Consider the following 17,044-nt stretch of genomic DNA (forward strand, 5'->3'; position numbering starts at 1 on the left):
ATTAAAGTGGTATTAAACGCTGACATAATGTTCAATAAAAATGTGCTTTTATACTTTTTATATTCCATACAGTTATCAATTTGCTTTTAGAACTTACAAGTTCCCAAAGTACAGTTATTTGCTCTGAAAGCCGCCATTGCACTTTATTCATATTGTAATGTACCCAGTAATGATTTCTGAGCAGTGTATCAGTTCTGGACACATTAGAAGTTTCTGCCCTGTCAGGGAATGTTTACATTCCTCTCTGCTACAATTAAGGGCTGGTTCACACGGACGGCAGGTGGCGTTCGGGCGGCAGACAGCCGCCTGTCCTGTGACGTCTCATCAGGAGGGGGGGGGGGGCGTACAGTCGTCGGCTTCCCATCGTGATCTGCGTTTTTCGACCCCACAAGGGGACATGAAGCCATGGCAGCTAGGCAACCCTGGACGCCGTATGCAGCTTCTAGGGTCGCCTGAAACGGAGGGGAAAATCTGTCTCGAAACGCCGCATTTGCGCAATCAGCGGTAATCGCTGGTAACCGCGCTATGCTAAACGCTCCTATTCACTTGAATGGGATCGTTTAGCCGACAAGTCCCGAACGCTTGTCGGTAAACACCGCCAAGTGTTCGTGTGAACCAGCCCTAAGTAAACACAAGATAATGTTATCACCAGTTGATGCGGATCTCCCGGCAGGGAACATTCTATTAAAAAAGTAAGTCCTGTGTTTTAACCCTTTGAATGCTTTTCTGCTTTAAAAAAATTGTGGTAGTATATTATATGCTGTAAAAAATCTTTTAGAGCAAAGAAGAAATTCTGGGTTTTATACCACGTATCTGTATGTTTTTGGGAATGTTTGTATACTCTGTGTTTTTCCAAAGGCAGTTAAAAAAAATACCTGGTCTAGAATGCTGTGGGTGGATAATTCCACATAGCTAAATAGCCCACAGTGCGACCATTACTGGGAGGGCAGGGTAACATACTGTATGTATGTATGTATGTATGTATGTACGTACACACACACACACACACACACATACATATTATTATTATTATTATTATTTATAAAGCGCCAACATTTTACGCAGCGCTGGACATTAATTTAGGTTACAGACAATATTTAGGGGTGACATACAGCAATATGACAATACAGGAATACAAGAAAACCAGATCACACAGCACAGTATGAGTACAAGGTAATGCTTAGTCAGTCACTGGAGGGGAGCATGGAGATTAGGCAAGTTAGGTTCACTCAAATGCAAAGCATGGGTTCACAGTAATGGAGGTGCATGATCAGGTAGGACACAAAAGGAGGAGGTCCCTGCCCAAAGGCTTACAATCTAGAGGGAGAGGTAGGGACACGAGAGGTAGGGGACCAGAGTTCAGCTGTGGGTTTAGAGCAATTGTGAGGGGTGGTAGGCCAGAGTGAAAAGGTGAGTTTTGAGGGCCTTCTTGAAGGTGTTGAAGGAGGGGGGCTGCTCTAATGGGTGGAGGTAGGGAGTTCCATAGTGTTGGAGCGGCTCTTGAGAAGTCTTGGAGGCGTGCATGGGACTGGGTGATGCGGGGGATGGTCAGGCGAAGTTCATTGGAGGAGTGGAGTGAGCGGCTTGGTGTGTACCTCTGAGTAAGATCAGAAATGTAAGGTGGACGGATTTGTAGGTCAGACACCATATCTTGAATCTGATTCTGGACTGGATAGGAAGCCAGTGGAGGGATTCATGGAGGGGAGCCGCCCTGGTGGAGTGATGGGAGCAGTAGATAATTCTGGCTGCCACATTCATGATGGACTGCAGTGGGGCTATTCAGGTCATAGGGAGACCAGACAGAAGGGCATTGCAGCAGTCGAGGCGGGAAATTATGAGGGCATGGATGAGGAGTTTGGTGGTGGCAGAGGTCAGGAAAGGGCGAATCTTACAGATGTTACGAAGGTGGAAGTTGCAGGACTTTGTGAGGTATTGGATGTGGGGATTGAAGGAGAGTGCGGAGTCCAGGGTGACACCCAGACAGCGGGCTTGAGAGGTAGGGAGAATGGTAGTGTGGTTAACAGTGACCTGCACATCTGGGAGGTCCAGGGATGTACTATATGTACACATTTATATAGTGGGATGCGAGAGTTTGGGTAACCTTGGTAATTTTCATGATTTTCCTGTATAAATCATTGGTTGTTACGATAAAAAATGTCAGTTAAATATATCATATAGGAGACACACACAGTGATATTTGAGAAGTGAAATGAAGTTTATTGGATTTACAGAAAGTGTGCAATAATTGTTTTAATAAAATGAGGTCGGTGCATAAATTTGGGCACTGTTGTCATTTTATTGTTCCAAAACCTTTAGAACTAATTATTGGAACTCAAATTGGCTTGGTAAGCTCAGTGACCCCTGACCTTCATACACAGATGAATCCAATTATGAGAAAGAGTATTTAAGGGGGTCAATTGCAAGTTTCCCTCCTCTTTTCATCTAGTATCAGCAGATTCTAGAGACCAATGTCCAGGAATCAGTGACAAAGCTGAAAGAGGAACTCCAGTGAAAATAATGTAATAAAAAAGTGCTTTATTTTTACAATAATTATGTATAAAGGATTTAGTCAGTGTTTGCCCACTGTAAAATCTTTTAAATCCCTGATTTACATTCTGACATTTAACACATGGTGACATTTTTACTGCTGGCAGGTGATGCAGCTGCTGCTTGCTTTTTTGGCAGTTAGAAACACCTGTAAACAGCCATTTCCCACAATGCAACAAGGTTCACAGACAGGAAACTGCCAGGACAATGGTCCTCAGGGTTTTACCACAATATCAGCCATACAGAGCCCCCTGATGATCCGTTTGTGAAAAGGAATAGATTTCTCATGTAAAAGGGAGTATCAGCTACTGATTGGGATGAAGTTCAATTCTTGGTCACGGTTTCTCTTTAACCATTTAAGCCTTTTGGACGTAGAGGCCATGTCCGAAAGGCCGCATGCATGCTCCCGCGGCCAATTGCGTGCATGCACACGTGCTCCCGAGCCGCGTTTCGTTAGCCCAGGGATCAATAGATAGGGACATGGTGCCCGATCATTGATCCCTTTCCCCGGCAGAAAAAGCGATGGCTTCTCTCGGAAGCCCCGCTCTTTCTGCCTCTTATGTCCCCCCTATGTCCCTCTAAGCGTACATGTTACGCTTAGAGTGACGTGATGTAAATAAACTCATGGTTGCCATCTTGTGGCCAAATAGTAAAACTACATCTACATGTTTACAAAAAAAAAATTACAATTTAAAAAAAACGTAAATATTTAACTAAGGGTCTAAACTTTTTAAATATCCATGTAAAGATGAAATATATATTTTTTTTAATTATTATAAGCTTGTAAATCATGATTGATGCAAAATATTGTCGCCATACATTGTGATAGGGACATAAATTTAACTGGTGTAATAACTGGGACTATTTGGTAAATACAATACGTGGGTTTTAATTATGGAACTGCGTAAACCAAACGTAGGAGGAGCTCCACAAAGGTGTAAATCTAAGGTGTGCCTCGGCCTTCACCCCTGTGTCCACCGGGGTGCTTTGTATCAGTAAACCGCAACACAGCCGGCACCACCATAAGATTAAACAGTAAGCTCTTTTATTGCATTACCTCAATGGCTCCAACAATGACAAACGTTGTTTCGGGCATAGCCCTTTCTCAAATTGCAATCGCCATATACAAACAAAGTGCAGTCTCTTAAATACCCCACACCCACTAAAAGCACCAATCAGTGCCCTACTGGGCGGAATCAAGTGGTGGACCTGATGGGGAACTGACATCTAATATGCAAACCACATCAGTAACCACTTACCTGCCAGATCAAACTGTGTGTTTATGTATCAGGCCACGCTGTAATCCACAGGGCAGTGCACACCATTCAAACTATATTCCCAAACGCATGGATCACTTCCTGGACCGGCACTAGCCAATCCAGGTGTACCACGTCATGTCCAAGCGGCCGTCCGTTCAGCCGCCCACCGACGTCCGCGTTCAACTAATCACATTGCGCCACATCACAACACGGAAGGATGTGTACAAAAGTACGCATGCGGACATGTTACGCGTATCAAAATATTGCTACTCCACCGAACGCAACAAAACCGCCGCTACCGTCCACACCAACCAATGATGGCGCACGACGGTAAAAGACATACGCGTCAATTTGTACGCATGCAAGTGTACCATGCGTATATTGACATAAACAACATCCGCAATGACACAACGTTGGGCACAACGTCCATCCGCTTAAATACACGTAAGTTGGCACGCATGAGAAATCCCATGCGTGCCAACATATCCACATCCATGCATCTGATAAGAATGGCATGACAAAAAACGAACACCAATGTCCCCCAAGATTCAAAATAAAAATAAAATAGAAGTGAAAGCGTATAGCCCTGTGTCTGCCAAGCTCCAGCACAAGACAGAGCCACGCAGAAACAGCCTCACACAGGAAAATATACTGAATATACACTGAATATAATTGAAAATCAGTGGTGTGAGTTAACCTCCCTAGCTAACCTTGCGGCCGCGGGAGGGTTTTTTTAACCTTTTTTTCCTTAGCATGTAGCTAGCCTAGCGCTAGCTACATGCTTCCCCCCCTCCCTGCGGCGTCCCCCCGTACAGTTTGATCGCCGCCGGCGCGTATGCCCATCCGGAAATCCCGTTCTGAACGGGATTTCCATGAGGGCTTCCCCTGTCGTGGCAACGGGCGCGATGATGTCACCGACGTCGTGACGTTAGAGGGAGTCCCGATCCACCCCTCAGCGCTGCCTGGCACTGATTGGCCAGGCAGCGCACGGGTCTCGGGGGGGGGGGCACCCACTGAAGTGGCGGTTAGCGGCGAATCGGCGCGTAAGTAACACGCAGCTAGCAAAGTGTATAAAAAAGAAAATTATGCAAATTGGCCCAGCAAGGCCTGAGAAATCCTCCACGGCGGCTTACCCAGTGTCCAGCACGGGGTTACCGCTAAGGAGGTTAAAGAGAGCTGTCCATGCTCGGAAGCCATCAAACCTGAATGAACTAGAGACGTTTTGTAAAGAAGAATGGTCCAAAATACCTTTGATCGGAATCCAGACTCTCATTGGAACCTAAAGGAAGCGTTTAGAGGCTGTAATTTCTGCAAAAAGAGGATCTACTAAATATTGATTTCATTTCTTTTTTTGTGGTGCCCAAATTTATGCACCTGCCTAATTTTGTTTAAACAATTATTGCACACTTTCTGTAAATCCAATAAACTTCATTTCACTTCTCAAATAATCACTGTGTGTGTCTCCTATATGATATATTTAACTGACATATTTTTTATTGTACCAACCAACGATTTATACAAGAAAATCATGACGATTGACAAGGTTGCCCAAACTTTCGCATCCCACTAATATATATTTTATTAGTATTATAGTATATATAATACTGCTTTCTACTATATGTCACTGCAGTTCCTCTTTCAGACTTGGTTAACACTGGCACGGATGGAAAACTGATCTGCGTAAGAACTTAAAGGCATCACTTTTCCATCTTCTGCGCTCCGTTCTGTTAGCGCCTGCTCAATGTGACACATCTGTCGATCCGGAAAAATGACTGCAGATCCAAACTTGCTGTCCATCCAGCAGATCGTGCAGAACGGATCTGTTCAAACGGAACAATGAAAACGGATCCATAGGTTAACATTGGATCCATTAGCATCAGTTTCGTCATGATCCGCTAACAGACTATTTTTTAGTGCCAGCGTGAATCAGGCCTAAGGTTAACACATTGCTAGTCCTCTACCTTCATGGGATTCTTCTCTCATCCAGCATCATCCCATCTGGCAGCGTTTTATGATTGGTTTATGAAGGTTTCTATACCATCAGTGCTTCCTCCACATCACATGACGCAAGAAGGTAGTAATTTTCTTTGTCATTTGTTTTACAAGAGTGACGAGCATAGGAAAATGTAGCATGTGACAATGGTGCAAATATTGCAAACAAAACTTTAATCCTTTATCACTGGATTATGGTTTCATAGGAATAAGTGCTGCAATATCTAGAGACAGGTTTACCTGTATATTTCAAAACATGCCAAAAATAAATCCCTACTGCTAAAAGCATGTGGTTTCAAGGCAAAAACAGCTTGCTGCAGAAATATAAAGAATGGTATACTATAAGATGAAGATCATGGAAGAGGGAACTAGAAAAATAATTAAATGTATACAAATTGCCTGAAATAAAAGTTACCTGAAAGTATGTCTGGCTCTCTGGAAAATAGTTTGAGAACGAATTTGAGAAACTCCTACTGTAATAATCTGTTTGACCATTAAAATGTGATCTGTGGGGAAAACAAAAATCCACCATGTAAAATAAGAAAAGACAAATGCAGTACATAAGGCATCTACAAGGCATACACTGGAAGAGAAACAGAGCCAGACAGCATGAGGTTTATGAAACATTGTTACCGAATTGTGGATGATTAACACCAAGGACAGTACGTGGCAGAAACAGCTGGAGTCTTACATAAAACATACTAACACACCTGAAAAGTGAAAGGTAGGTAAAGAAAGGACTAGCAGGATAAAGCAATTGTGAATATGCCAATACCTAGCACTTTGTAACAGGATATGCAATGTGTCCTAGTACAAAAAAAGAAAAAAAAAAAAGCTTGAAGCGAACCTAAATCCAAGAACTGTAAATTTCGATTTACTTCCATGGGGAAAAAAAATCTGCATACACTGCAGACCATGCTATTATGCCCTTAAAGTGTACCCGAGGAAGCGCAGGAGAGGGATTCAGAGGCATGTTCCCTGTTCCATGACTTGCCTCTGTGTCCCCATGCCGCGACCCACCCTCCCTGAAACTGGTGACAAGGCGCTTGTCGGCAGCTAGCAGGGGGAAAAGGCGACCCTAGCAGGAGAGGGACTCCTGCAAAAACTTACACTGGGGACATTCCTAACGGCCCTTCCCAGGCACTTATAGAGCAGCTCTGCCTCTCTCCCACATGGCTCCCCCGCCTCCCTGCTCTGTGATGAGAGAGAAAGAGTAGAGCTTGCAGCATAGTGACCCCAGGGGTCACTGCAAGTGGAAGTGGCTCATATCTGGCCACAGGAGCGGCGGGATTGCTGTTACCCCTGATCCGGCCAGCCCTACAGATCAGATAGTGTGTTTTTTTAATGAAAATTTGCCACCTCGGGTTGTCTTTAAGATTGTGCTTACAAGCAGCATGTTAGGAAATTTACATTAGTACAGCAGAGACTGCAGTAGGATCCTTTCTCTGTCTTCTTCATTGCTTTTAAACAGGGAAATATAGTTCACAAAGGATGGTGAATACGTTAAAAAAACAAAACCAATAAACTATTGTATTGCAAAACTGTGCATACTTATTGATATGGAAAAATACACTTAAACATCTAATGCGCTGTACCCACCTATGGTTCTACTTCCCCATTTATATGCATATACTATATACATATGCATATATTTTGCAATACAATGGTTTATTGCTTTTTTTTATTGTAGTTTTGCGTGTGCAATAGTATGCAAATCTCATGGTTTATGATTGATTGTGAATAAATGCTAAAAAATTATTATAACCCAGCTGACTATTAAAAAGGTCCTTACATAGGACGATGCAGAACATAAATTTAGATTCGCTTTAATGGTAAATGTGAGGATGATACTGAGAAGCTTGAGAAAGAGCAAATAACAACATGCTTGTTTAAAAATGTCACAGAATTTAAAAATCAACAGGAAGGTGAAAGTAAAAGGAACACAGAATCGAGTACTAACAATTATAATATTGCTGTCAAAAAAAAAAAAAAAAAAAAAAAAAAAAGGAAAGAATCATTATAGCATGCACATGAACTTGTCATGAAGAAAAACAGCTGAAGACATGTGTTTGTTTTGTTTTTTATTATAAAACCTGTCCAAGAAAAATATGATAGGACTATTTATTTATATATCTGGTGATGAGGCTGGTGATTAGAAAGTACTGTTAATTCTGCAGAATATTACTTTTCAGATGGTCAGATTTAGCCTAGCTATTTAGCCTTACTAGCTGAGGATCTGGCGCTGCTCGGGTATGTATTTGGTTGTTGGCTCCACATACTTTTTGTAACCTTGACACACAGTCACTCAATGACCAAACTTGTGAGCTTTTGGGGTCCTTGGCATCAATAATCTGAAAATGGAAGCAGTTCAAAATTTTCCACTGAAAAAAATCAAATCTGATTGGCTGTTTTTGGCTTTGCCCCAGTTTCTAAATTTGAACCCCAGTCACCCAATGACTGACTGTACCAGGTTTGAGGCCTCTTGCATTAACAGTGGAAGAATGGCAGCAATTTAAATATTCCCCTCGAAAATCAATAGGTGAATTTGGATTGGCTGTTGTAAGCTCCACCCACTTTCCTGAAAAGTAATTCCAGTCACCCAATGATCAACCATGCCAAGATTGAAAACCCTGCCATTAACAGTGTAAGAATGACTGGAATAAAACAAATCTGATTGGTTGTGGCTCCACCCTTTTTTCTGAATTTCAACTCGTCACCCAGTGACCGACTGCTCCAGCTTTGAGGCCTCTGCCATTAATATTGGAAGAACATCAGCAATTTAACCAGTTCAGGAACATAGGCTTACAACCTCCTAGTGACCAGGCTATTATTTACAATGTAATAGCTTGCCGCAGAGCAATATCACTTAGCACGCAAGTGAATCCACCCCACCCCCTTTCTGCCCACCAACAGATATCTCTTTTGTTTAGCTCTGATCGCTGGCGTCATGTTTATTTATTTGTTTATTTGTATTTTTTAAAATAAATTTCTATATTTTTTTAATTTATTTTTATCACTCGCCTCCCTCCCTCCCCCAACAGCCAGTCAGGTTGATCCCCTCTTATAGGCATCAGCCTATGAGAGGGGATCGTGATCGGAGCCTCTCTAGGGGAACAGACGTGTGACACAGCTGTCCCCAGTACAACGGTGGCACAGATCGCAGCGATGTACAATGTAAATAGACGGAGCTTTCGCCGTCTAGCAGTCTCCTAGCGGCGATAGACTGATGATGGAGCGGAGCAGTAAAACCTCACCCCAGGACTAGACGCCTTTCAGCGTTATGGCGGTCCTGGGGCTGCCACCTTCCCGACACCTATCAGCATTAGGCTGTAAGGAAGGGGTTAAATATTCCCCTTGAAAATCAATAGGTAAATTTTGATTGGCTGTTATAGGTCCAACAACTTGGATATCAATCCTAGTCACCCAGTGACCAACTGTGCCAAGTTTGAGAACCCTGACATTAAAATAAAAGCTACAGTTTACATTTTCCCATGTGTAATGAATGGCTGAAATTTGATTAGATTTACAGTGTGGATCACGTTTACCTACAGCCTTTATTGCATCCATCAAGCTGTGTGTTTTATCCACAGCCCAGTGTGTTTTATCCACAGTACACAGTGTGTGCCAGCATGCCTTGGTTGGACATACTGTGCGTTTTACCCACAATTTCACAGATGTCTTATACCTGATCGAGCTTGGATGCTGGTTCAGGTGAACTTTGATTGTGGCCAGCTGATTGCTGACCAAATAAACTACATTTTGCTGTTAGGCCTAACTATTAGGAACTTTGTGAACTATTGTTTACTGCTTTGCTCCTTCCATCTATCTTGATACCACAGATGTCACTATGTGCTTTGGATTTACATGGTAACTAGCTCATTGATATGCAACGGACATATTGCTTTAAATCTTCAGCTTATGCTGGGAATACACGGTTCGTTTTTGCCTTCGTTTAAACCTTCGATTCGTTCGGTAAACGAATCGAGTGTTGAAAACGTATGTGAAAATAGTCATAATCTCATTATAGTTTCGATTAATAGACCCCAAAAACGAACGACTAGTGATCGAACATGTTTGATATTATCTCTCTTTATCCATCTAATCGAGCCATTGGTAGGCTTGTTGGCTGTTCAGATCGATTATATATTCGTTTATGCTAGTCCGTCCCTGTAAAAAGGGATTTTCGTTTCGTTTCTTTGCAGCCTTCGATCATTGGAAAAACGAAACCATCAGAATCGAAAAAAAAAACGAAACCGTGGGTGGTGATATTAACCGTATGACCGATTATTTCGGGATCGAAAAGGACAAAAGGCACAATCGAAACGAAGGTTTAAACGAAGGCAAAAACGAACCGTGTATTCCCAGCATAACAGTCCATGTTTTCTGGATATCCTTATTGCTGAACTTTTATACTAAAGGAATATGGATACTAATCCTTTTTTGTTCCCCTCAGCTGCCCTGACATTCAGACCTCTAGACAGTTCTATATTTTAAAAGTTTTTTTCATGTAATATTAATAAATGGGTAAATTGCATTATACTTCATTCATGACCAATTGTGCCAAGTTTGAGGACTCTGGTTTTATTACTGTGAGAATGGCAGCCTTTAACATATTTCCAATTGGCATGAATGTGTAAACTCCGATTGGCTGTTTGTGCTTGCACAGGTGTGCAGGGTAAGCATGAGACCCCAAGTGCATATCTTCCTAGGTAGTAAGTGTCTGTATACCAAGTTTCATTGAAATCTTGCAAAGCGTTTGAATGATGGCGGCACAATCAACACAACACACGTCCAATCTCATTATAGAATTTCCCTGTGTCAGTGCTTTTGCGCTACTGCACGTCATGCACTGACACCCGTTGGGACAGGACGCAGGGCGGGCCAGCCGGGCATGTGTGGGCGCATCTGACGGATGTGCGCTGTAATGCTGCGGCGGTGACAGACCCAGAGCCCGTTTTTTAAATATGCTTAGGTCGCCTAGTTTTATTTATAAATATTATAGTTTGTAAAAGGTGATCAATTACTTTTTAGCAATTGCCACTTTACTGCTACTTCAAAGCTACCAGAGCCAAAATAACCCAGAGAAACGTGGGAGCAGGCAGCATGCGTATGACGTAGTGACATTATACACATGCTCAGAGTGCTCCTGGCCACGGACATGCGCAGCCCAGCCAGTGCCTGCCCAGCAGTGCCCGACTGAGGGGCATTTAGGTAGGATGTGAAGGCAGAGAGAACAGGGGACAGGTAAGCATTTCTCTAGATTATTTCCACTCTGGTAACCTTTAAAGAGCACCAAGAGTTAAAAATGAATACATTATTGTACATCTCAGCGTCTATGCTTACAGGATCAGCAGGTGGTAGGGTTAATAACTCACCTGTAAATCATTAGAATTGAGAAGGTCTGACCGCCTCGACAAAATCACCCTGTCATTTATTTCCTAAAGCGATCTAAAGCTCTGTGGCCACCTCTTCCTGTGGTGCCTCGGCCTAATTGGTAGATGCCAAGCTGGGTGTGGGGTGCCAAAAAAGAGGTAGGGGTGGCTAGAGAGCTTAGGAACACTTAGGCTATCTGGGAGGGGAGGCAGAGTTTCTTACAGAGCCAGTAATATCACACGATTATTCTTCACTCCTGGGCCTCTAACAGCACTTTATAGATAATCATTACATTTAAGTGTCACCACAAAGTGTTCTCCATCTTGAAAGCAGAAAACGCCATAGACTGCAATGGAGAACAGCTGTCTGTGCACTGCACGTCGTGTTACATCTCTGTTACTTCTTCCTTTCGGCTGTGAAGTAGGAAGTATCAGAGACAAACATGACGTGGAGTGCAGCACACACATAAGCTCAAATTCAAGTTCTATTGCGAATGCTTTGAAACGCTGTTCCAAGTTTGTACGTTCATCCCTACTTACCTCGATATCTGAAAGGTACTGGCTAGTACAGAGGCTTCCCAATTCCATCTATATGCCACCGATTAAGAGTTGGGTCCTTTATCTTCTAGCCACTCACACTGGGCATGTGCAAGTGCATTCCGCGTATGCAAAGTAGAGGGAAGGGGAGTGGAGCTGCGCTCAACCCACTTAACTATATAGGTATGGAAGGACACAGCACTGGATCAGTGGCATGTATAAGCACAAGGGAAGCATTTGGAATATCCAGAGAGTTCCCACTGCCAAGTATTAAAACATTCACCTCAGGATTGCTTTAAAACACTCAGTGAGTCTTTAACTGCAAACAAGCATGTAGCCAAGTAATTGATTTCTCGTCATTGCTTGATTGAGTAAAAATTGATGTCATAGGATAACCATGAATAATGAAATTATGGGATAAGCATGAAGTACCAAGAAGTGGCAACTTAAAACTCAGCATATTTCTTTTACAAAAGCAACGCTTTAAAGTTCTAAGGAAAGTATGACATAGGCTACTCAGACACAGCATCTAGACTTGAATGCATTTCAATAGAGTCGCCAACAACTGCAACTGGTCTCAGAGGCTAGTGCAGCTAGTGACTCAGTTATCTATGTAACACAGCCTTACTACAGACTAGTTAGATGGAGTAAAAATGATCAACATTACTTGCTCTAAGTCACTGATTGAGCGCTGAAACCACAGAAAAGCGTGACACTGTCAGAAAGCTAGCATCCTTCACAAAACTTCAGCCCTGGCAGTTACCTCACTTTCATCATGACAGGTTCACGTTAAACATCTGACAGATGCAAGCAGTCTTTCAAAGTTGGAAAGAAAACTTAAAGAAATGACATGTGCTAAGTAAAGCAACTAATGTTTGCAAGTGAAAAGATGTAGAGGGCGCTGGGGAACTTACGAATCTGAGCTGGTGAGAGGATCATGGGAAAAGCAATGAGTAGATGAATATGGGTAATGTGTCCATTGGGAGCCAGCCAGCGACGGGGCCTGAAATCACAGCAAAAGTGCATAAGAAAGCAATCACAACATTGACAATTACTTATTACTACATACTAAATAGATGTACTCGATCTGCTCTATATATACAGTGCTCAGCATACATGGGTACACCGCTTTTAAAAAAGTACAAATTTAATCAGTAATTCAATGAACAAAAGAACAATTTCCAAAATTGTTTTACTGAACACTTGTTTAACTCCATAACCTGAAATTAAGGATAATAATATAACTTAAATCACAAAATCTTTAGTTTTACTCAAATTAGTTGAAGTAAAAATGAATACTACCCACAACAAAAACTACTACATCTAGTATTTTGTATGACCACTGTGATTTTTAAGGACAGCACCAAGTCTTCTAGGCATGGAATGAACAAGTTGGCGACATATTGCAACATCTATCTTTTTCCATTCTTCAAGAATAACCTCTTTTAGAGCCTGGATGCTGGATGGAGAGTGATGCTCAACTTGCCGCTTCAGAATTCCTCACAGATGTTCGATTGGGCAGCATCTTCTCCTTCAGTATAGACCAGTACATTGTTGAGTTCATGATACCATCAATAAAATGCAGCTTCCCCAACACCAGCAGCATTCATGCAGCCACACATAAGGACACTGCCACCATCATGTTTCACTGTAGGCACCATGCATTTTTCTTTAAAATCCTCCCCTTTACGACATCGTACAGTTTTGAAACCATTAGTTCCAACGAGTTTTGTGTATATTCAAAACAACAAAAAATGTGTATACTCAAGAACGTGCAAGTGCAACGGGTTTTGCAGGCATCTCCCGCTTCATCAGGCAATAGAAACTGAGCATAAAACTCAAAGCTTTGCATCAGACCTATTTGAGTTTTATGCTCCGTTTCTATTGCCTGATGCACTTGCACTTGCACTTTCTGGAGTATATAAATACATTTTTGTTGTTTTGAATATACACAACACTCGTGTATGTATGCTTGGAGGAGTTAGGTGCACCTCTGCCTCCTCTCATTTTAAACGTTTTACAATATTTTATCCTTTTGGCGCCTCTTTCTGCTTATACAGTAACAAATCTTGTTTGCAATCAATGGCCCACATTTGTGGGAGTATCTTGTAGTACAGTATCTCACAGAAAATGTTGATACTAGGTACAGCATTGAAGCTTTTCACGAGATGGTATAATACTCCCTTAAAGATACACAAAATGTTTCCCACTGCCTCTTCTAGATGCTTTAGAGGGTGCCAAGAAGATGGTTAATTTTCTCATATTTTCTGGTATTGTCCTGTGGTACAGAATATTTGGAAAGCATTTCGAGACGATCTGAGCAATCTCATCTCTTTAAATATACATTTAATAAGCTCTGAATATTTTTCTTATTCCGCAGGATACATGGGTCTGATTAATGTGTTTTATACACAGGGAAATTATTTTTCATTTGAAATATTATGTTGTTTATAGGGTTTTTCTTATTAATCCTTTTATTATCAATGCAGAGCTATGATAGATTAAGCAACATGTTATATGTGTTTGGATTTACTGCCCATCATGGATGCTCTCAAATTTGAATTCGGATGAAATTCAAATAGGGTTATCCGAATTTCATCCTACTAATTACTGCAGCTGTGCGGGTTACCGAGGTGGGGGGCTTAATCTTACCCATCAGGCGTCTTCTTGCTCCGTCCCTCTGCACCTCCCACGCTGCGTTCCATTCCGGCGTCACGTGACTATACACTTCCTCCTTCAACCCGGAAGGAGGAAGTGTATGTAATCACGTGACCGCCGGAGTGGAATGCAGCGTGGGAGGCGCCGAGGGACGGAGCAAGAAGACGCCTGATGGGTAAGATTAACCCCCCCCCTCGGTAACCCGCACAGCTGCAGTAATTAGTAGGATGAAATTCAAACAACCCTATTCGAATTTGAGAGCATCCCTGCTGCCAATTACTAAACGTATGTAACTTTCGATTTTTCCTGCAATAAAGCAAAGTGAAAGAAAATGTTGATACTGAAAGGAAACTAAAGGTTTTTGATAAATGTAGAGGGGTGTACTCATTTATGCTGAGCACTATATATCGGGGTTATTGTTTTGGTGGGGGGTATATGTAATTACCTTAATGTATTTTTGAACTCAGGGGTGGAGATGCACTCCATTATTGCTCACTGTAGACCCCGAGTTCATGAGTAAAAAGGAGACCTAAGTAATTGACAGTCTACCTGTACATTGTTCTATTTTTGTGTGCAGGGAGCAAACTGCAAATCAGAATCTGAATCGGATGTAAAAACTGATTAAAAAGCGGAATCTGAATCGGTTGCAGTGTGCAAGAAACCACAAATGCAACTGTGCCATGAGTCCAACACACGTTAATCACATCGCAAAATCACACACAGTGAATAGAGGAAATAACTATTGCAGCACGTTAGCAATAACGATTATGATGGTGCTTTATAAATAAATAATAATAATTGTGAAACAGCCGTAACTCTTTTTAGCTAGCACTGCAACTCAATGTGTATCAAAGAGCTTACAAGTCCACCTAAAACAAGATGGGCTACCAGGACAGTAGTTCTTAGTATCGTAACTATTGTTCACCGCTGTTATCTTGTTCTTGAAAAAGGAAAATAAATAAAGATATACTTTAACCACTTCCAGACCGCGATGATTGAAATCTACGCCTTGTTTGCAATCTGTTATTCCTGACGGCGTATATTTCAATCATCCTTGCTGACTGCGTCGCTCTGCCCCCACCGCAGCCCACTCGCCCTGCTGTTGGCATGAAAGCAGAGCTGTGTGAGCCGGTCAGGAGATGATTTCATTGGCCTCTGACCCTGTCATCACTGTGAGTCAATCCCATTGGCTTACATTGATGGACAGGGTCAGGAGCCAATGAAACCAGCTCCTGACTGGCTCACACAGCTCTGCTGTCATAGCAACGGCAGAGAGACGGGCCTGCGGTGATGGGAGTGATGTGACCAGCGGGTCTGTGCGGCGATTCGGCGGTAAGCGCCTTTCTTTGGTACCAGCAGGCTCTGGCCCTTAAAAAAACCTGAACTGAAAGTGAAAAGTTAAAATAAACATACAGAAGTCATACTTACCTCCTGTGTAGTCTACTCCTCAATCTCTTTCTCATCTCCTGGGTCCTGTTTTTCAACTGATCAATGGAATTCCCCGTCCTCCATTTTGAAAATGGCCACTACCCCATAACAGCTTTCTGGTCAGCACACTGTTAAACTGTAACATCGTCCACTTCAGCCATAGGGAAACATGGCCATTACCTGGCACATCAGTTATCCTCTCAGCTGTAACTGACAGCAACTGATATATTTCAGTTCTGACAAAATGTTGTCAGAACTGGAAAGGATCATTGTCAGAAGAAAATGGTGAGCTTCTGAGAGGAACTGATGGCAAGGTAACTATTTAATGTTCATTCGAAGTTACCTCATGTGTTTATTCTGAATACTTTTATTCAATTCAGGTTCCCTTTAAGGGGCCAGAGACTGCTGGTACCGAAGGGGTTAAAAAAAAAAAGATAAGAAGGGCTGAAGATCTTTGGCCCCTAGTATCAAGGAAGATGCAAATCATTCCTTTATGAAAAAATCTGGCTTACAGTGTATCTAAGGATCTATTAATTTTACAGAGCCTTACTGCTTTAACTTGCAGACACTGTTTCTGGCTAAATTGGCCTTCGTCAGTACAAGGTATGGATTAATATGGCTTTCTGGGTAGTACTTGGCAAACAGAAGTATTGCAGAATACCTATCGGTAATTAAGGCTTTGTGAACCAGATGCACTAGGATTTTGCAGGGAGCAAAATTAAACTTAAAGAGACTCCGTAACAAAAATTGCATCCTGTTTTTTATCATCCTACAAGTTCAAAAAGCTATTCTAATGTGTTCTGGCTTACTGCAGCACTTTATACTATCACTGTCTCTGTAATAAATCAATGTATCTTTCCCCTGTCAGACTTGTCGGCCTGTGTCTGGAAGGCTGCCAAGTTCTTCAGTGTTGTGGTTCTGCTATGAACTCCCCCTTCCAGGCCCCTCTATGCACACTGCCTGTGTGTTATTCTTCTCTCTTATCTTTTACAAGCTGGATAAATCGTCCTCTGAGTTGGCTGGGCTTTCACATACTAAAGAATTACAGACAAGGGCAAAGCTGTTTGCAGGAAGAAACAAGCAGCCTGAAACTTCAGTGCATGAGAACAGGGGGAAAGAAACACACAAATGATCTCTGTATACAGCCTGCTTGTGTATGGATGTATTTTCTATGTGTGAACATACTGTACATCAACCTACTTCCTGTTTTGGTGGCCATTTTGTTTGTTTATAAACAAACTTTTAAAAACT

General features: G+C 42.1%; 1 protein-coding gene across 4 annotated transcripts in view; it reads right to left on the reverse strand.

Moving 5' to 3' along the window:
- Positions 1 to 17,044, reverse strand: part of SBNO2 (strawberry notch homolog 2) — a 199,278-nt gene that overhangs the window by 119,575 nt on the left and 62,659 nt on the right. For all 4 annotated transcript variants that reach the window (XM_068233982.1, XM_068233981.1, XM_068233980.1 and 1 more), the window contains 2 exons: positions 12,622 to 12,710; positions 6,214 to 6,304 (listed from right to left, as the gene is read on the reverse strand). In XM_068233982.1, the coding sequence (XP_068090083.1) occupies positions 6,214 to 6,304; positions 12,622 to 12,710 (180 nt within the window). The remainder of the gene's footprint in view (positions 1 to 6,213; positions 6,305 to 12,621; positions 12,711 to 17,044) is intronic.

Source organism: Hyperolius riggenbachi, chromosome 1 (genome assembly GCF_040937935.1).
Source record: "Hyperolius riggenbachi isolate aHypRig1 chromosome 1, aHypRig1.pri, whole genome shotgun sequence".
Lineage (NCBI taxonomy): Eukaryota > Metazoa > Chordata > Amphibia > Anura > Hyperoliidae > Hyperolius > Hyperolius riggenbachi.